A 17,793-nucleotide genomic window follows, 5' to 3' on the forward strand; every position below is an offset into this window, starting at 1 on the left:
TCAGCATTACAAAGGCCAGGTGTAGGCTCCCCAGACAACACAGACGTGGGTTTACAGGAGTGGTTCTAGAAAAGGGATACAAAAATGATTAAGACACTGGAACATCCTTGATACATGAGTGTTTAGTCTGAAGAACAGAATGGCTGTGTGAGGATGGCTCTTATCTATGTGTATAAACAGGGAGCCAGACTCCTCTTAACTAGTCTACTGCCAGGATAAGACGTAAGAGATACCAACACACGAAAAATGTAGGAGTGTGCAAGAGTGTGGCAAGAGTGAATTTTCTTTTTACAGTGGATTGCTCAGAAAGTTTGTTGAATAACCATCCATAGCATTATTAAAACCCCAACTACACTTAATCCTAGGCAATCTGCTCTGGCTGATCCTGCTTGAACAATCTCAGGAGCTCCTTTCCATCCTCAAAGTTTCTCTTAAATGTATACCTAGGTTTCGACACCACTCCTTTTTTCTTTTAGTAATGCTTTGGCTAATATTGTACTCACCACTGTTTCCCACCCACCCATCATCTGCCTTTTTGCACTTAGATTTGTTTTCTTCTGTTCTTCCTCTTCTGTTTGGACTTACTTTCCTCAGTGGGAAGAAATTAAACTTCAAAACACTTCTAAATACCACCCCCCCTAAAAAGCAAGTCAAAAGACTCTGTGGTTCCAAGTCTGCATGTTTATTAGAGAAAGGACACTTACAAATACTGAAGATATAGTTTATATTCTGGAAAACCGAACAAAACCCTCAAGATCCAAGTCAACCCATTCTTCACCTTCAAAATATACTTTGATCTTACAGTAATGGTTATGACACCCAAAACATTTGAAATTTTAACAGTTTTTACTTACGCTTTTTTCTGTTGATGTTAGAGCAATTTATGTTTTAATACATAATTAATTGAAACATCAAGCTTTTAGATGCAATCCAAAGAATCAATTTTCTGCCCCTCTGCTGAAATTCACTGCAGTTTATGTGTCTCTCTTTTGTGCATTTAGATGAGAGGGGGGTGTCCGTTCCGACATCGGTGGAATAGTAGGCAAGTGGAATAGTCTTGATGCAGTTGAATTAGTGCTTAGTAAAGGAGAGTAAAGTCTTCTACTTATCATTCTTTTTTTACAGTCCAAGTACTGTTAATCTTCATTACACACTGCTGGCTCATATTCACCTTGCTGCCTACCAAAACCCACAGATCCCTCTCATCAGAGCTGCTTTCCAGTCAGTACTGCTTCAAGGGCCTGTGCCTCCCCAGGTGAAAGAAAACTCTGCTTTTATCCACCTTGATGTTCTTCAGTCTCCTGCCACCCGTTTCTCCTCTGCCTGTTCAGGTCTCTCTGATTGGCAGTACTACCCTTGGATTTCCATCAGTTTCATGCATCTGCAAACTCGGCCAGAGTCCACTGTATTGCCACAAGATACTGAACAGTACGGGTCCCAGGATACATCCCCGCAGGTCCTTGCCTGTCATCACTTTCCAGGTAGTGTACAACTTACTAACCACTATCCTCTGAGCCCAATCATTCAGTGTTTTCTTTTTCTAAACCCACCTGGTTGTCCATCCTCCCAGGTTAGTACAGGAATCACCAGACTGGGACAGGATATTATGGGACACTTACACATTGAATTAAATTACATCTTTTGTGCTACCCTTGGCCACAGAGATGATAATTTTATCACAGCAGGCAGAGGAGCTTGTAAGGCATGATTTGCTCTTGGAAAAAAATTTCACCTTGGCTATTCCAAATCATCACCAACTGGCCAGCACTTTAAGCGAACTGTTCCCTTTTTTTCCACAGACTGAAATAAGGCTGACTGGCCCTCTTTTAAAACGGATGCAGTATCTGCCTTTCTCTAGTTGTCACGAACAAAAGTAAAAAGTGGCATTATTGAAAGTCAAATGTCTGTTGACATTTGGTATTTAACCAGGTTTTGATCCACAGAATTTGCTCACTCCTTTTCCTTGGGATGATTTGCCCTCCAAAGTCTTACCTTTTTCACCAGCAGGACTAGAAAGATCTTAAATAATTGGGCTACTTACTCTTGGGCTCCCTCTGTAAGGCAGACTTGGTTTGCAAGGAAAATTCTACGATTTCAAAGAACAGTATATTCACAGTTTAAAAGACTAAGCAAAAATTACAAGTATCTAGTCTACTTTCCTTCCACTTTGGGAAACCAAACCGAAACAATCAAGTTATCAGTTTTCCCCATATTGCTAGTTAAGATCAGGCAGGGAAATGGCACACAGGACAAATCAGTTACTTTTTATGTTCTCTTTTTAAAAATGAGGAAAAGGGAAGCATGAAGATAAAATATTTATTCCATATCAGAAAAGAATTATGGACAAGGAAATCTTAAAAGAGTAATCCTTCAAATCCCTTCTATTCAATGGAACCTCCTGAAGATTTGTCCTCTTTAAGGTACAACAAGGAAGCATGCAGGTAAATAGTGTGGAGGAATACCTATGATCTGTGTAGAACCTGTCCATCACAACTATTCAGGAAGTGTTTGTAAAACGGAAAATTTTCTCCAAAGGGAAACGAGAAAGAAACATGAAAGAGCTTTCTACAGTCAGCCAAATACTTCTCAAAATGTACTCTTCCATAGAATCATAGAATGGTTGGCTTGAAAGGGACCTTAAAGACCATCTAGTTCCAATCCCTGGCCAGGGACAGGGACACTTTCCACTAGACCAGGCTGCTCAGTGCTCCATCCAACCTAGCCTTGAACATCAACAGGGATGGGGCATCAACAGCTTCCCTGGACAACCTGTTCCTATGCCCCACCACCCTCACACTACAAAATTTCTTCCCATATCTACTCTCAACCTACTCCTTCAATTTGAAGCCATCTATCTGGCTTTCTTGAAGGCTCCCTTCAGGTACTGGAAGGCTGTAATTAGGTCACCCCAAAGCCTTCTCTTCTCTAGGCTGAACAGTCACAATTCTCCCAGCCTTTCCTAATAGAAGAGGTGCTCCGTCCCCCTCAATATCTTGGTGGCCTCCTCCGAACTTGCTCCAACAGGTCCATGTCCTTCCTGTGCTGGGACCCCAGAGCTGGATGCAGCACTGCAGGTGGGGTCTCAGCAGAGCAGAGCAGAGGGGCAGAATCCCCTCCCTGGCCCTGCTGCCCACGCTGCTTTGGATGCAGCCCAGGACACGTTTGGCTTTCTGGGCTGTCAGTGCCCATGGCTGGGTCATGTCCAGCCTCTCACCCACCAGCACCCCCAAGTCCTTCTGGGCAGGGCTGCTCTGGTCTGTTCATCCCCAGCTTGTACCAACGGCAAGGGTTTGATGCATCAAGGTACTGTATCTCATAAAGAGCTTGCAAAGAGGACAAGTACCATGGTGAACGGTTACAGGATTAACTCTGCTCATGCTCTCTTCATGAGTTATTTTCAGTCAGACACTGTTCTTCTGTCTCACATTTGACAGAAACAATACATCCTGGATACCAACCTTCCTCTAGAACCCAGGAACTACTGATGTCCCAATATCTCCTGGGCAGTTTGTCCTGTACACCTGAATCATTAACAGAAGGCACTTCACACTACACAGAAGTCTCTTTAATAATATTCTGTCCTTGCATCCATTGTATATTTTAATTCTTGACTTTTCCCCAAAACTGAAACTGCAACCGAAGAAAGGTTAAAAACCTAACCTGGAACTTAAAAACGAACAGTTTTATTTCCAGTAAACTTCACTTCTAAGTTCAAACAGAGAATTATACTCACACAATGCTTCAGCTAACATGATTTCTTTTGTCCAACAGGGTAATTAAGCAGTACCCAAAACATTCTGGTTGTCAAGAGTCATTCCTGTTAAGACTTGTGAGATTATTCACTAAGGCTGTGTATCACAAAAAGAGCTATCTCTAGCTGTAGAGACTAGGGAAAGCAGTACAAAGAAATGCTTAAGAAGTTCTAGGGATCACCTCTACAGATTCATCATCAAAAATCCCAGCAGACCTTCCAGGCCACGCAAAACCCATCTTGATTTGAAACAGTGTTATTGCTTCAAGAGGTGTTCTCTTCATCAAAGGAGGTGACCAGCTCCACTGAAGTCACAAGGAGAAGAAGAAAGGGGGAAATACTAATTCACCCTTTTTCTGGTTTTGCCACCTAGAAGAAATATGCCACTTTTACGTCTGTGCAAAAAAGCTGCAGGCAAGGTCTTCAGCAATTAAAATTCTTATTACTAGGATACCTGCTGAAAGAGCATGAAAGTTACTTGAAAAAATGGGTCCAAGTAAATATTGTTAATATTTCACAGAGCATCAAAACGATGTCCTCCCAGATCAACCAGCAACAGTCAATGACACGACAATAAAATAAATAAACCAGGATGTTACTTCGGGTAGAAAATTACTCTAGTAAGGCATAAACCACACTGACGAAAATTTCAGACCTACAGAAGAAACACTATGAGAACTACATTACTGGGCATGCATCAAATTATGACAACAACTCAGACATGATGATTATCACAATATATACTGAGAGTGATAGGAAGTATGGTATGGTTATTTTCCTAAGTGTCAAAACAAGGTACAACTGCCAATAACTTTTTTTACTAGAGAGAAATCCACAGAAGCACAAGAATTCTTGAAACTGTAAACAAAAAAACCCTATGCACAGCCTGTTTCACTCACTATTACAGAATACCTCACTATTCTGTGAAGTGTTTCATTTCTGTGCCTTTGCAAAGCTGTAAAAACAAATATATGTATGATTTTTAAAAAATCAGAAGTTAAACATAAATGGAGACTCTTGTCCAAAAGAAGTAAAGGAAGAAATTAAACGTAAAATCTGTACAGGTAGCATAAAGATAATTTTAAAACATCATACTACATTCTGAGAATAAAACATGCTAGATATGAATAAAAGGAGTAGTAAGATGATAAATATGAATGAATTCCATAACAAAAAAAAAAAAAAAAAAAAAGAGGAAGACAAACCTACAGAACTAAAGGATGACAAATATGAACACGAAAATTTAGGACCCTTCTATTACATTCCTTTACAGCTGCATTGGTGAAGACATTCAGTAAATATTCACTCATCTAAAGAAGATATGAGTGAACGTTTAATGTTCACTCTGTATAATTTATATCTACATTCTTACACATCTCCAAAGGCTTAAGCAAAATACAAGTCTTGGTATTGACAGAGTCCTTGCTGAACTCAGACTTTTCAAGGGTTTACTGAAGAAAACTAAGATCTAATTTTGTCTCTATCTTCAATTCTAGTAATGAGCAAATGCAGAGCATCATTTGATTTACTTTGATTTGATTTGGTACAGTGAATTTAAACATATCTGCTGGCTCCAAGGTTAAATTGTGAACAGTTAGCCTCAAAGATGACAAGTCATATTATTCTGGATTACAAACAAGTGTTGTCATTATGAAATAGAACATGATCCTCAAAGACAGAAACAGAGGATATCTACAACCGGAGATGTAACTTGCCAGTCAAAATCAGCTCAGAAGTACCACAGATACTCTGAACTAGGAATCTCACATTCAGAGATGCTGAACTGCAAGTACGCACACACAGTCATGAGAACCCTAAGGTCCTATTCCATGGTCAAAGCACCGCTGTTTCCCTAGTATTTGCATCTGAGACACAGTAAATCCTGTTTGGTATGTTTTAGACATTCTGCAGCTACAAATTTCAGCTGCAATGTGAATACTGCACAAATGAGAATTAATGATAAGCAGTCAATTATTCTGCATAATGATGTTTGTCTCCCCTGTTCAGTCTCGTCCTCTCTTTGGTAATATTCTCTATTTCATGTATACTTTCCAGAAGATGAACTAATGATGACAGACTGTACAGGAATTTTCCTTTGGGTTATGACTACAACATGAGTAAAAGTAACACCAAACAAACACACGTCAAAAGGTGCACCAAAAAAAAGTATTCATCATACGTTCTACTAGCTTCAAAGCATGACCACAAACAGCACATTCTTGTTATTTCCTGTGATTATGCCAACAGCTTCATGAAACCTTTGTCAAAAGCAACCAAGATCAATAAATCAAACCTTTAAATATCACATACAAAATTGCTTCATACAAAGTCTCTTTGATATAATACCACAAAGGAACAAAAGTCCAAGTGATGAATGTATCTGATTCAAACCTAAGAGTTCTGCCTCCCTTTTTACTGCCTGCTAAGGTTGTTCTTAAGTAGTGCACAAAAAACTAGTCATTAGCATACAATCAACTACTCACGAACATATAATCATAAAAAATTCAAAATAAATTTCACCTGTATTTGAGACAAATAGTTAATGCTAACATAATGTTAAGAACTCATAATCACATATCAATATTATAGAAGAGAAAATATTAATTATATTATTATGGATTAAAATAATAACAATTTCATTATGATTCTAATCTAAATTAATATATTTCTATATTATTTTATATATTATATAACATTATTTATATTATATATTAATAAAAAATGAAACATTCAGATTGGTTTTTAATTTGCAAATCAACATGCCTGAAATTCAAAGCAATTATTTTTGCATGTTCCTTACACAAATTTATGAATACTAGGAGATTTGTCTTGTTCTTTTACTACTAATTGAGAGGAATAAGTTGGGTAGTACAGATGATACAGAATTATTCTTTGATAAATTTAAGAAATGGCAGGGTTCAGTTAACCTTACTTTCTGCAACAAGTTGATTACTGCATGCATATACGATCTGTCGATATTTAAAGGAAACCAGAGTTCTTAATTAGGAAGAAAATTCTCTGAAATATAAGTCCATTTTTCAAATTGAATCAAATTCATCACCTTAGAATAGGTATTTGTCAACTGTGTTGTTTTCCCCCGCAATTCCTTTCCGAGGATAGTAAGTGTTAAGTATCATGGGGAACCCCAATGTACCTGCCACAGTACTGACATTAAATAATTATTTAAAGTTACCATCTTCTAGTTTGAAGCATAACTACTGGTTTATTTAGATATAGAAAAGATTACCCTATAGAGTTCCAACCAGAATTTTTTACGAGCCACCTTTTGCCAATATAAAACATATTTTGATTATCCTATTTTTAATAGATGGGGAAAACTCTGAAAGAATGCACATAGGCAACAGTTTTAAAATATGTTATCAATAGACATTTGAACTTCAAGTAAACTGCTGTCTGGACAGTTCTATTTATAGAAGGTCATGAAGCCCATCCCTGACTCACCAAATGCCAGAAGCACTAAATGCACTACAATGAAAATCTGCATCTCTCTATTGATACTGCCCTCCATTTCTTAATCTCTTCTCTCTTTCAAGTTAATAATTCAAAATATCTACCCATTTTTTTCTAGCTTTATATTTCAAGTTTGGGGGTTTTTTTGCTTTGCCTACAAAAAAAGTCCATGTGCGAGCTTTACTTAATAAAAGACGATCATAATGCACTGAGATTGTCCAATAAAACTCATATAACTCTAAAAATAAAAACCACCCCCAAAACAGACTCTCATTTACTTGTATGCTTTACCAAGTCAATGTCTTTTCTATTTCCCAGTACTAGGTAAGATTGCACTTTTACACAAAATACTGAATTAGACCTGATTCACAGAGACTTCTATGTGTCTCTTCCAACTAACCATGTCCCACACTAAGTCTTCCTATAGATACAATGTTCTCTTTTCTTGTACAGAAAACTACAAGGTATGCTAATAGTCCAATTCATTTTCAGGAATACACTCCCAGAACAATGATAACACTCATGAGTGAATGTGGGACATGCCAACATTAAATCAATCATTGGTCAGCTGCTCATCCCTAAGAAGGCAATAACACAGCTCACTGACAGTAATATCTTATGGATATCTTCAGAAAACACCGTTCCTTAAGAACTGTACGGAAACTTTAAAATGAAACAGTAAAACAAAGCAAAGATATTCAGGTAATTTTAGTCACCATGAAAAGTTGCAGTTCCCACATTCCACAGCTCCATGCTTTACTTACTGGAGGTTATAATATTATATAAATATTTTATTATTTGAAAATTTATTCAGCCAGTTTGCAGACTTACTCAAACTGTTACAGATGACTCATACTCAGTGAGACCTAGGGGTTCCCAGTTATCTAAAAAATTACTGGAACACACTCTGATCAATCTGACCTTATGGTTGCCTCCAGCAATCTCAGGAAAAGTAAAAATTCTGACTCACAGTTAAGTCTGCACACTGTAAAAACCGTGCACCGTAATTCTGTAATTCACACAGCTGTGGAATGAAAGTATGACATTAATCTAGTGGTGACTAGCAGATAAAAAACCAAACCAAGCACACTTCGTATGATATGTAGAGATTTTCTGAGTTGGTCAAGCAAATCTTACCCCAGCAGAATTTTAGCATGAACCTCTTTGTTAGTCCTTGAGATTTCTCTCAAAGAGGTAATTTCTGCATCAAACCAAAATCCTCTTTCTTCTGGTGTCTCAACATTGTAGTTAACCATCACCACATCACCCACTTTTAGCTCACTCCACTTCAGAATGGTTCTTGCTCGGGGTCGAAGATTAACTGTGTCCATTTCTATTATGCCATTTTCTGGGTACCTTGAAAAGTAAAACCAACAACACCAATGATTATGAATCCTGCAAGAGTAAAAAGGAAGTCACAGACAACATTTTTCAGAAGTAAAAGTTTTTACATATTCTTTGGTCACATAAGAACCACAAAATCTGACCTTATATCCTTTTTTAAATATAGCTTTCCTCTGAATACAGACTAAGAATTTGTCTCTTCTCAGATGGGAAAAACGGTCTCCATGAGTTCTCAAAAAAAAAAAAAAAGTAAATCTATATGCACTTCTTGATAATTTAGTGTTATTTGACACAACTATAACTAAAATCCCAATGCAGGAAGGAAACCTTTTCGAATTTGAGATGCTTTTCAGTTTAACACTACAGTTTTCTTATATTCCTCTGAATGAGGCAAATATTACTTGATAGTAGAGCCTGTATTTGCACATGTGCAGGAAAAACAGCAGAATATAGACATGATCAAAATACTACTTGCAAAAAAAAGCTAGCCTGTAACAAAAAGTTAAAAGATGCTACAGTGAAGCTCCTTTTTCATGCTGTGTGTAGGCAGATAAAAATCTCCCATCATTTAACTAATACTACATGAGCTCACAGAACAAATTGACCAGAGAAAATGAAATTGAGTCTACTGCAAATAAACAACTGCTATTAAAATTATTCATTCTCCCTTCTCAGCAAACAATGCTGAGGATAATGTATCTTAAGTCATATTTTCATCATGCAGTTACTGGCACTTTACCAAGAGCACTCACAGTTAAATTAATATACCTTTATCAAACAGCATTGTTAAATTGTAACGGCAAAATCCTACTCTTACTAATGAAAGTATGGCTCTACCTCTTTCCAACATGCCTCCCCCTGTAGTGAACAAGAAAATTTCAAGGTCTTGGGAAAATCACACATTGTAACTTACTACAGGAAGAAATGCTAAAACTGTCATTAACAGCATGAGACTCTGACAGACTATAGCCCAAAATCAGGATGTGTACTCCTGAACAGTTGCCTGAAAGCCCACCAATAAAATCGAATACATTTTAGACAAGTTCATCTTGCTTTGTTTTGTGCCTTCTATTAAATCTAACACACCAGTTTGCTACTACTGATGGCGGGGGGGGGTGGGGGACAGGGGAGATTTATTGATTGTTTTGTTTAAAGAAGCATGAACCCCAACAGTTTAATAGTGGGTGTACTTTCAGATAAACTAATGGCTAAGTAATAGAATATATCTCTAACCACTTACAAAAGTTAAATACAAAGCCTGTTTTTTCACCAACATTTTCAGATCCTAATTATAAAATTATGCACAACAGAAGTTATATCATACAAAGACAGGTGCTTGGGATCAAGTCGTTATCAAAACAACAGTTTCATATGATGTAACTCTCCACATTTCCTAAGGTTTTTTTGCTCATGTTGTTTCCAAATTCAGTGCATACTAAAAAGCTAACATTTGAGGTTTTGCCTTTATGTTGTGCAACTTTCTCCTAAAATAATTACCATACCACTCTACTATATTAATTATTAATATTTTAACTATAATATCCACAAAAACCACGATTGATTTACCTACAGGTAATAAGACAAAGCAAAAAACAGCTATAGAGGTCATGCCTATTTTATTGAGTGCCCAAATAACATCACATTACTGTACAACAGCCTACTAAATCTTTAGACAGCTATATTTGACCTACTAATCAGTTCCAAAAGTTTTACAGTAAACCCCTCCTAAAGTTTGTAGAAGACAAGAAGCAAAACATAGTAAATAAACAATAAATTTACTTGAACTCTGAAACCAAAATAGTGCTTAAACATAGGAAACTAGAGAAGATAGATCAAAAATAGACACCATTTATGTATACAGTGAAATAATCAAATAAAAAGTACATATGGGATTGTAAAAATAACCAATAAACCTTTTACAATTTCCCATGTCACTGTAAAAAAAAAAATCAAAATATGTGACTTACAAGAGTTTACATTCAGAGAAACTTCACCTTCACCTGAAAAATCTATTCTCTTCTGAAAGTAAAATGTCTTCAGCTTCTGTTTTAACTGGGAGAGCTTTGGACAAACTTTTTTTCCTAAATTCAGATTCATGTTATCTTTTCCACCTCTATATAACACAGAACGGAATCTTTCCTATTGTACTGATGAGGAATTTCAAAGATTGTCATCATTAACAATGTCTCCACTGTTGTTCTTGGTAATAGCTCATGAAAAAATCCCAAGCAAAAAAACTGCCTATTAGCTTGACTAGAACAAGACCACTTACCAAAAGAAACCCCCAAAATCCTCTTTTATAAACAGAAACTAACTGTTTTCCAAAGGAAGAAAAGGAAGGCTGACTCTCCACTGAGTGCATTTTTCCTCTAATCAACTGGTCAGAAACACATGCTTAGAAACTTCAGAAAAAAACAAATGAGATTTCTTTTGCCATATTTCAACTTTCTTTTGTAAAGGGTTCCAGACATTGAATGTTTTTACTGCCTTCACACAGAGTGAAAAGTCTTCATAGTTGTTGGTGAATGCTAGGAGCGATTTAACCCTTCACTTTTGTCTATAACTGATACCTTAGGCAGAATAGCAGAAGCAGTATTTGTCACAAGTTTTGAGTTAGGCTAAAAATTTCACAGAGTTAAACTCTGTATGTTAAACTCAGTACCACTATTCATTATTACACTAATAAGTAAACAGTACTTTCACAGTAAACTTGTGCCCTCAAATGTGTCTAATGCCACAATTTACTTAAATATGGAAAAAAAAAAAATCACACTCACATTAGAAAATTCTACTACCTCACATTCATTTTCCTGAAGTTTACCATGCCATTTGTAAAAGTCACGCATTAATTTAAGACCTAATCTCTTAAATATGCAAGAATAGTATTTAAGCATAGAATCACAAGATAGGAATATGTGGGCTTATGTAGATTAACTAAAATATAAAGAGAACAAATAGGATATTTTAACCTCAAGAATTAAGTGAAAATTAATTCTTGCCCACTCTGGCAAGCTTTAATAAAGGACTACTGTGAGACATGAACATATGCAGAAAGTGTTTTCTCATTTATTTAGTTACTTTCAAAATCCTAAGATAACACTCAAGAGAAAACAAACATTTTCACAGCAATGTTTTACTTAGACTAGCATAAATTTGGTCCAGTTGAAATGAAGATTACAAGGCACAATTAAACCTTTAAATTTAAAACAGTTGTGGACTGTTTCTTGGTTTTCCATGTTTTTAGGACATTTGGCAACTAACATTGAAAAAAGGAGCTGTAACAGCAAGCACAATCATAAGATTTAAATGAATATTGCACATAGGATGTCTCTATTTACCTCTAATTTAATTCTTCCCTGTAATATTTCTAACACCAGCATAGCAAGGATTTCTTGAGATTTCCTATCTGTGTAGATGTTCCCCATAGCAAAGAATTATTCATGAAGTAACAATTCCAGTATTTCTTAGCTATGGTCAGACGATTGGCTTTGGTTCCTAAAATGCTCAAATACTATGACACATAGTAGTTCCATGTCAAAATAAACCTAAGTCTGCTCAATTTACTGAGACCTTGCAACATTACCCTCTAAAACTTTTCCCAGCTGTTACTAGAACAACTAGAACTGGAAAGATAAGGTTCTGGGAACAAAAGTAAAGACTTCCTCATCCACTCTCCATACTCATATAGCGAGGAATGTTAGTGCAGATGTACAATTTTAAAAATAAATTTCCAATATTAAGAAAATGAAAGTGTAATTTATTTTCTCAATTTAAAAATTCAGAAAAGAGTCATTTCAACCCTTGAATGAAGGAATAAAGGGCAATAACAAAGAAAGAAACAAAATGGAATTAACTCCTAGAAGAGGTAAATCTGACTGAGAAGGTAGACCTGAATAAAAACTAGATTCCCACCATCCTGATAACCTGAGGAAAAAATGAGTCCAGTTTTGCTGTAGTGGTTGAGAAAGCCAACACAGTGTTTGAAAAAACACTACTCTGGAAGACCACGTAAGCCACAATTATGAATGGGGAAAAAAAGTATCACTGGGGTAGTCGAGCTGTGCGCTTCCAAAAAACCAGTAGGTCTGATAATTTGTCGTTACAAGAAAAATAAGCAATATATTTGAAAAGGCAGACTGGAAGGCATAATGAATACCAATAAAGATAAAAATCAGTCACATGGAACATAAACAAGATTTTGAAAACCTTACCTAACAACTAATAATTACACAATTAAGCTGCTTAAACACTGAGAAACTGTATTAATAGACTAAAGAGAACAATCTTACTTTCCTAATTACTTTAATTCTGAATTTCAAGAAAAAGTAACTTCTAGTCTTACACGACTGCGCTGTGTGGACAACACGGATACCCTGAAGGGAGACAATCTGGAAATTAGAGTATCAAAACAGAAGTTCAGAAGCGTAACAAATACATAAAACATTTAATTTTTAATACAATACTGCTGTATTATAAGTTCAAGTAATGTGAATAAAGTGAAGACCAGGTTTACTTCACTAGATAGCAGAGAGGATGACATGTCATGCGTTTACTAACAGACTTTTTTTTAAAAAACTCTCCTCAGGAGTGCAAGGAGAACACTTACAGCTAATTCAAGATAAATGAGTAAGTAGTAAAATTCAATCTTATTCTCACTGATCACACCATTTTTTTCAGCGAAGAATCAGTTTTAACCAAAAAAAAATTTAACTGTTATTATGTTAGTCGTTCTCTCAAAACTAGGACAGCAAAGCCACCCTGCCTTAGCTCAAGTCCTTTCTAAAGAAATATAGGAAACACCTGGATTGTCACCTCAAACTATTTCCTTTTCAGTTTGCACATGGTGTCTACTTCACTAGAAATCAAATAGTTAACGCCTGTTGTCAAAACCCTGACTTTAATACCTATGATCTGACGTTAGAAAATACAGAATATGCAGTCAGAAACCCATTGCAAATGGGACACACAACCTTACAAGGAACAGACTTCTTGAAATGAAGAGCACTAGTGTGCAGCTCCCACAAAATACTTTCAAGTCTGAATGATTCTGGTGGCACTCTTTCCAGTGAGGATATATGGAAAAAAGACATCTGACACAGCAGCTCTTTTATTACTTTAGCATTGCACAATGATCTATACGAGGTAAAAATTTTGAATGAGTAAACAAACTAATCACTGATATTAGAAACTGGAAAACAAAATTACACAGCTAGGAAAAGTGGTTCAAGTAGTCACTCAGACTACTTACAAAAATGGTTTGTGACTGACAAAAGGTCAGAAAAAAAACATGTGTTAGCCTTAGGAACAGATTGTCTTAAAATTCTACTCAGCAGACAATATAGCTCTTATTCCTCTTCTGAAATTATACATAAACTGTCCAACATAAACAAAAGGAAATAAGTGCCTTATATTTAAACTACAGTCTGTAGCTCCCATCATTTTGTTATGTTTCTAGCCATCAATTTCATGTCATTCAAAAGGAATCCCTTTCCTCACCTCAGTGTCTGAAACTACAGTCAGGAATCTGATAGCATGCATCCTTCTGAGGTGCACTCTTTCCTGTATTTGATGTATATAAAGAAAAAGTCAAATAACTCAGCTAAACATTTACAAGGATTAATTGAGAAACACATAGCATGCAAAGGGATGTATTTTGGCATTGCTTCACTGAAGACAAAACAGAATGGTTTACATCATGCACTATCACTAACGCTGCACAAAGCAGCTACCTCTCAAAAAAGCAGGGATGCTTTCCCATATTCCAGCCCGGCTGGGCAAATTTATTTGACTGATGAGTGACAAAATCCAGTAACATTCACCTAGTAAACACTAGTTTTTACATGTATTAGGAAGCAAGAGCACTTCATTGTACAGTCACACAACCACAAAACTCAATGCAACTTCACTATCAGATGTACACAGCTGGAAAGCAAAGTATGAGAAAGAAGTAGGGGCTATCTCATCTGAGAATGGCCCATACTGTCTTCTGGTCTCCAAAAATCAATTTATCAGTAGTGTCATCTATGTGAATTTTCAGATACAATCTATTCAATCCCACCCTACTACCTATATCTGAGAATTTCACATTAAAAACATTTAGAAAAATGGACCTATTGAACAAGTCCAATCTTCAAACCATTCCTTGAGAAAGTAATACCAAGTTTAATACTATTATCCTCTTGATGATCTCTTCAGCTGGGGATGACACTTTCAAATAGAAAGTGGTTTTTTTTGACCAGGTAGTTCTTAGAACTTTTCTTCTCATCGCCTCAAGATATTCTGCGCTCTCCAACTATAAGACCGTGTCTTGCATGTTGCTTCAACAGCCACACAGGACAACTATACTTTTTTGACCTCTGTGGCAACATAGTGGGATCCTAATTTTCTTAATATATGTGTGTGTGTGTGTGTGTGTGCACGCGCGCGTTTACAACTTTAAAGATACGAGAGCATCATTCCACAGCTCACATTAAGCATGAAGCAACTAGTTCCCCAGAATAAATAACCGTATACTTTATGGCATATGATGCAGAAATTACCTCATGGTTTAAAATAAAATTCTCTGATTGTTATAATGCCTGAGAGGAATATCATCAGCCAAACACAATGGATTTGAAAAAAGTTACCTACACTTGAGACATACTGAATCTCTACTTGCATATAGGTAGTCATACTGAAATTTCTCATGCTGCAGAAACATCCAGCCTCCCCGTGGCTTCTGCTGAGAGCTTTCTTAAATGAAAAGACTTGATTACAAATGAATTAAACAAGAAAAGGAAGGAAAAGACACTATTTGATTGTATACCCCTAAGTCTTTCCACTGCTTTGGGGAGCTAATGATCAAGAAGCTAATACTTGCAGAATGAGAACTGTCTCCCTCGAAGTACACTATGACCACTGCTACACCAGTAACAAATACAAAATACAGTAAGTTAAGAAGGGGCAAATATGACACAGCATTGTAGGCATGTCCTTATGGCGCCACTCTGAGCTACTGATATGTCCTACTTCTGATCTGAAGTGATTCTTAAGCAAGCTGCGGTGGAGATCACCCACAGTTATCTCAGTTAACTTTAGGATCTCAGCATGTGTCGGATTCTTCACAAGTCCTTTTAAATCAGGATTTGGCTTTATGTTCAAGACAGGTTCATTTCTTCTGTATTTGAAGTCAGTTGCTGGGCGCAGAAGAAAGAGATGTATGATAGCATTTTATGAAACCTGATAGCACACCCTTGACTTCAAAGTATTTAATGACTCCTTGTGATACCCACAAATGCAAAGGCGAAATGGACATAAAGGGAATAAAGTCTAAGAAGGGGAGGAAGATGACACTTCAGAAACACACCTTCAAACTGCTACCACCAGAGAAAAACCTGCATTCAGAAATTGAAAGCAGAAGATGGAGTGTCACACAAAAGTTACATAGCCTCAAATGGACGCCAAGAAATTTGGTACTGTCTGAAGTTCAGCAGTAAAACTGGTACTTAGGTCTCTTCCTCACTGATGAAAATAGGGCTCTCAAACAAGCACCACACGTCTTTTAAACCTTTGCATTTATCAAGAACTGTGACTTCAATTTAATCTGAAACTGAGTTCTGTTCCTCCCAATGGCCCTAGGTTTTCTCTCTGCAGAAATATGTGGGCCTTAAAACTATTGCAGCAATTTAGTTAAATAACAGACACACAGCTGGGGTGGGGGGTGGTGGTGGAAGAGGCAGGAGGAAACCACTACAGAAACAACTCAACAGTGCTGTTATCAAAAATCACAGAGGGATATGCAGTACCTCCTATCTGTGGCAGTCACAGCGGCTAAGAAAGCTCTGTTTAGTCGTAAGTTAGTTACCCCTTTGAAATTACTATAACTAATTCTTGCCCAGAAAGGATAATTTCCCTTAATTTTACTCTTTGCAAAAACAGCTCTGTCATACTTTTTCCTTTCACATTCACTATAACTACACTATTTAAACAAGAAATGGAAAGAGGAACAAATGAACACTGAGCCCCTCAGAGGAGGTGCACTTTTATGGAATCTGAAACTGCATACCAAAGTGTTCAAGTTTTGCACAGTCAATATATCAATGATTTTTGATATTTCGATCTAGCAGCACTGCTGCTAAAGCCAGCTTTCTCACTTAAGAAAAGGACAAGTCCTGCTTCACCCTTTAAGAACAACGGCTCTAGAAAACCATAGTGACCTAGTGGGTAGAGTAGACCAATCCAATCCATTACAGGTGACCTATCCCTCAACTGTAATCTTTGTGGTGATTTTTTTTTTCTTTTCAAACTGGAAGGATGTAACAGACAGATAAGCATCAGTTATGATTTGAGAAGTTGTGCACCTCTGCCCACCTCTAACATATAGTCCTTCCAAAGTACTAAAGTAATTTTGATGGCTTTACTGGCACCAGGCTTATGCCTTCCATTTGTAAGTCATTTTTACTCTATTTCAGATAATGGAGAGTGTTTTCGTGTCATGTAAGAATACCTGTTGTAGGAAAGACAGAGCTGGAACTATGCCACCCATGACAGCCATCATCTATCAGAGATAAAAAGAAGAAGAGCTTCTCCAAAACAACACAGCAAGGACAGACTAGAAAATGCCAAGTACATCTGGCAGTATGTACTTTGTCCAAACCTGAAAAACAAAACACCCACGCACATGTAACTGTGCAGGGCACAGTATTCACAGTGAGATATGAAGAACAGGAGTGAAGAGATAAATTAATCTATTTCTGGAGCAGAGAACAACTGTGTGTCAAAGCAGACCATGATCTTCCTACTTATCCACATCGCACAAAGAGGTGGCAGAATACAAGTGTTGTCTACAGACCTCAAAGAAGTAAACACTAATGTATGAAAACAAAGTGGTAGGAGCACAAACGTAGTTACAATAAGAATGTGCATGTTGGGTAACACTAAAAGAAAGAAAGAGAGACCCCAAAAGAACTGTATCAGGAACATCCATCAAAAACTTTATCACTCATAAGTGTACAAGTCGCACTTTCCAATAATTTTTCTTTCCAAAAGCTCTAACATCCATTACGTTAGATTGAACAGCTTAAATGTGACTATCTTGCCACATTATGCTTTTGCGCCTTACTTAATTTTGCTGGCTAAGTGCATACAACTGCTATACACAACCACTTATAGGAGTAGGCAGACTGTCTCCACCTGCTGAAAGGGAAATACACATAAACAGAGGTCAATGGTTTTTTGTTCAGTAAGAC

At 36.8% G+C, this 17,793-nt stretch overlaps 1 protein-coding gene across 5 annotated transcripts in view; it reads right to left on the bottom strand.

The window, feature by feature from the left end:
* Positions 1-17,793, bottom strand: part of UHRF2 (ubiquitin like with PHD and ring finger domains 2) — an 82,644-nt gene that overhangs the window by 41,163 nt on the left and 23,688 nt on the right. For 4 of the 5 annotated variants that reach the window (XM_048292307.1, XM_048292310.1, XM_048292309.1 and 1 more), the window contains exon 4: positions 8,360-8,578. The exons of the other annotated variant lie outside the window; for it this stretch is intronic. In XM_048292307.1, coding sequence (XP_048148264.1) covers positions 8,360-8,578 — 219 coding nt within the window. The remainder of the gene's footprint in view (positions 1-8,359; positions 8,579-17,793) is intronic. 5 annotated transcript variants of the gene reach the window in all.

The sequence above is a fragment of the Corvus hawaiiensis genome, chromosome Z (assembly GCF_020740725.1).
Source record: "Corvus hawaiiensis isolate bCorHaw1 chromosome Z, bCorHaw1.pri.cur, whole genome shotgun sequence".
Taxonomy (NCBI): domain Eukaryota; kingdom Metazoa; phylum Chordata; class Aves; order Passeriformes; family Corvidae; genus Corvus; species Corvus hawaiiensis.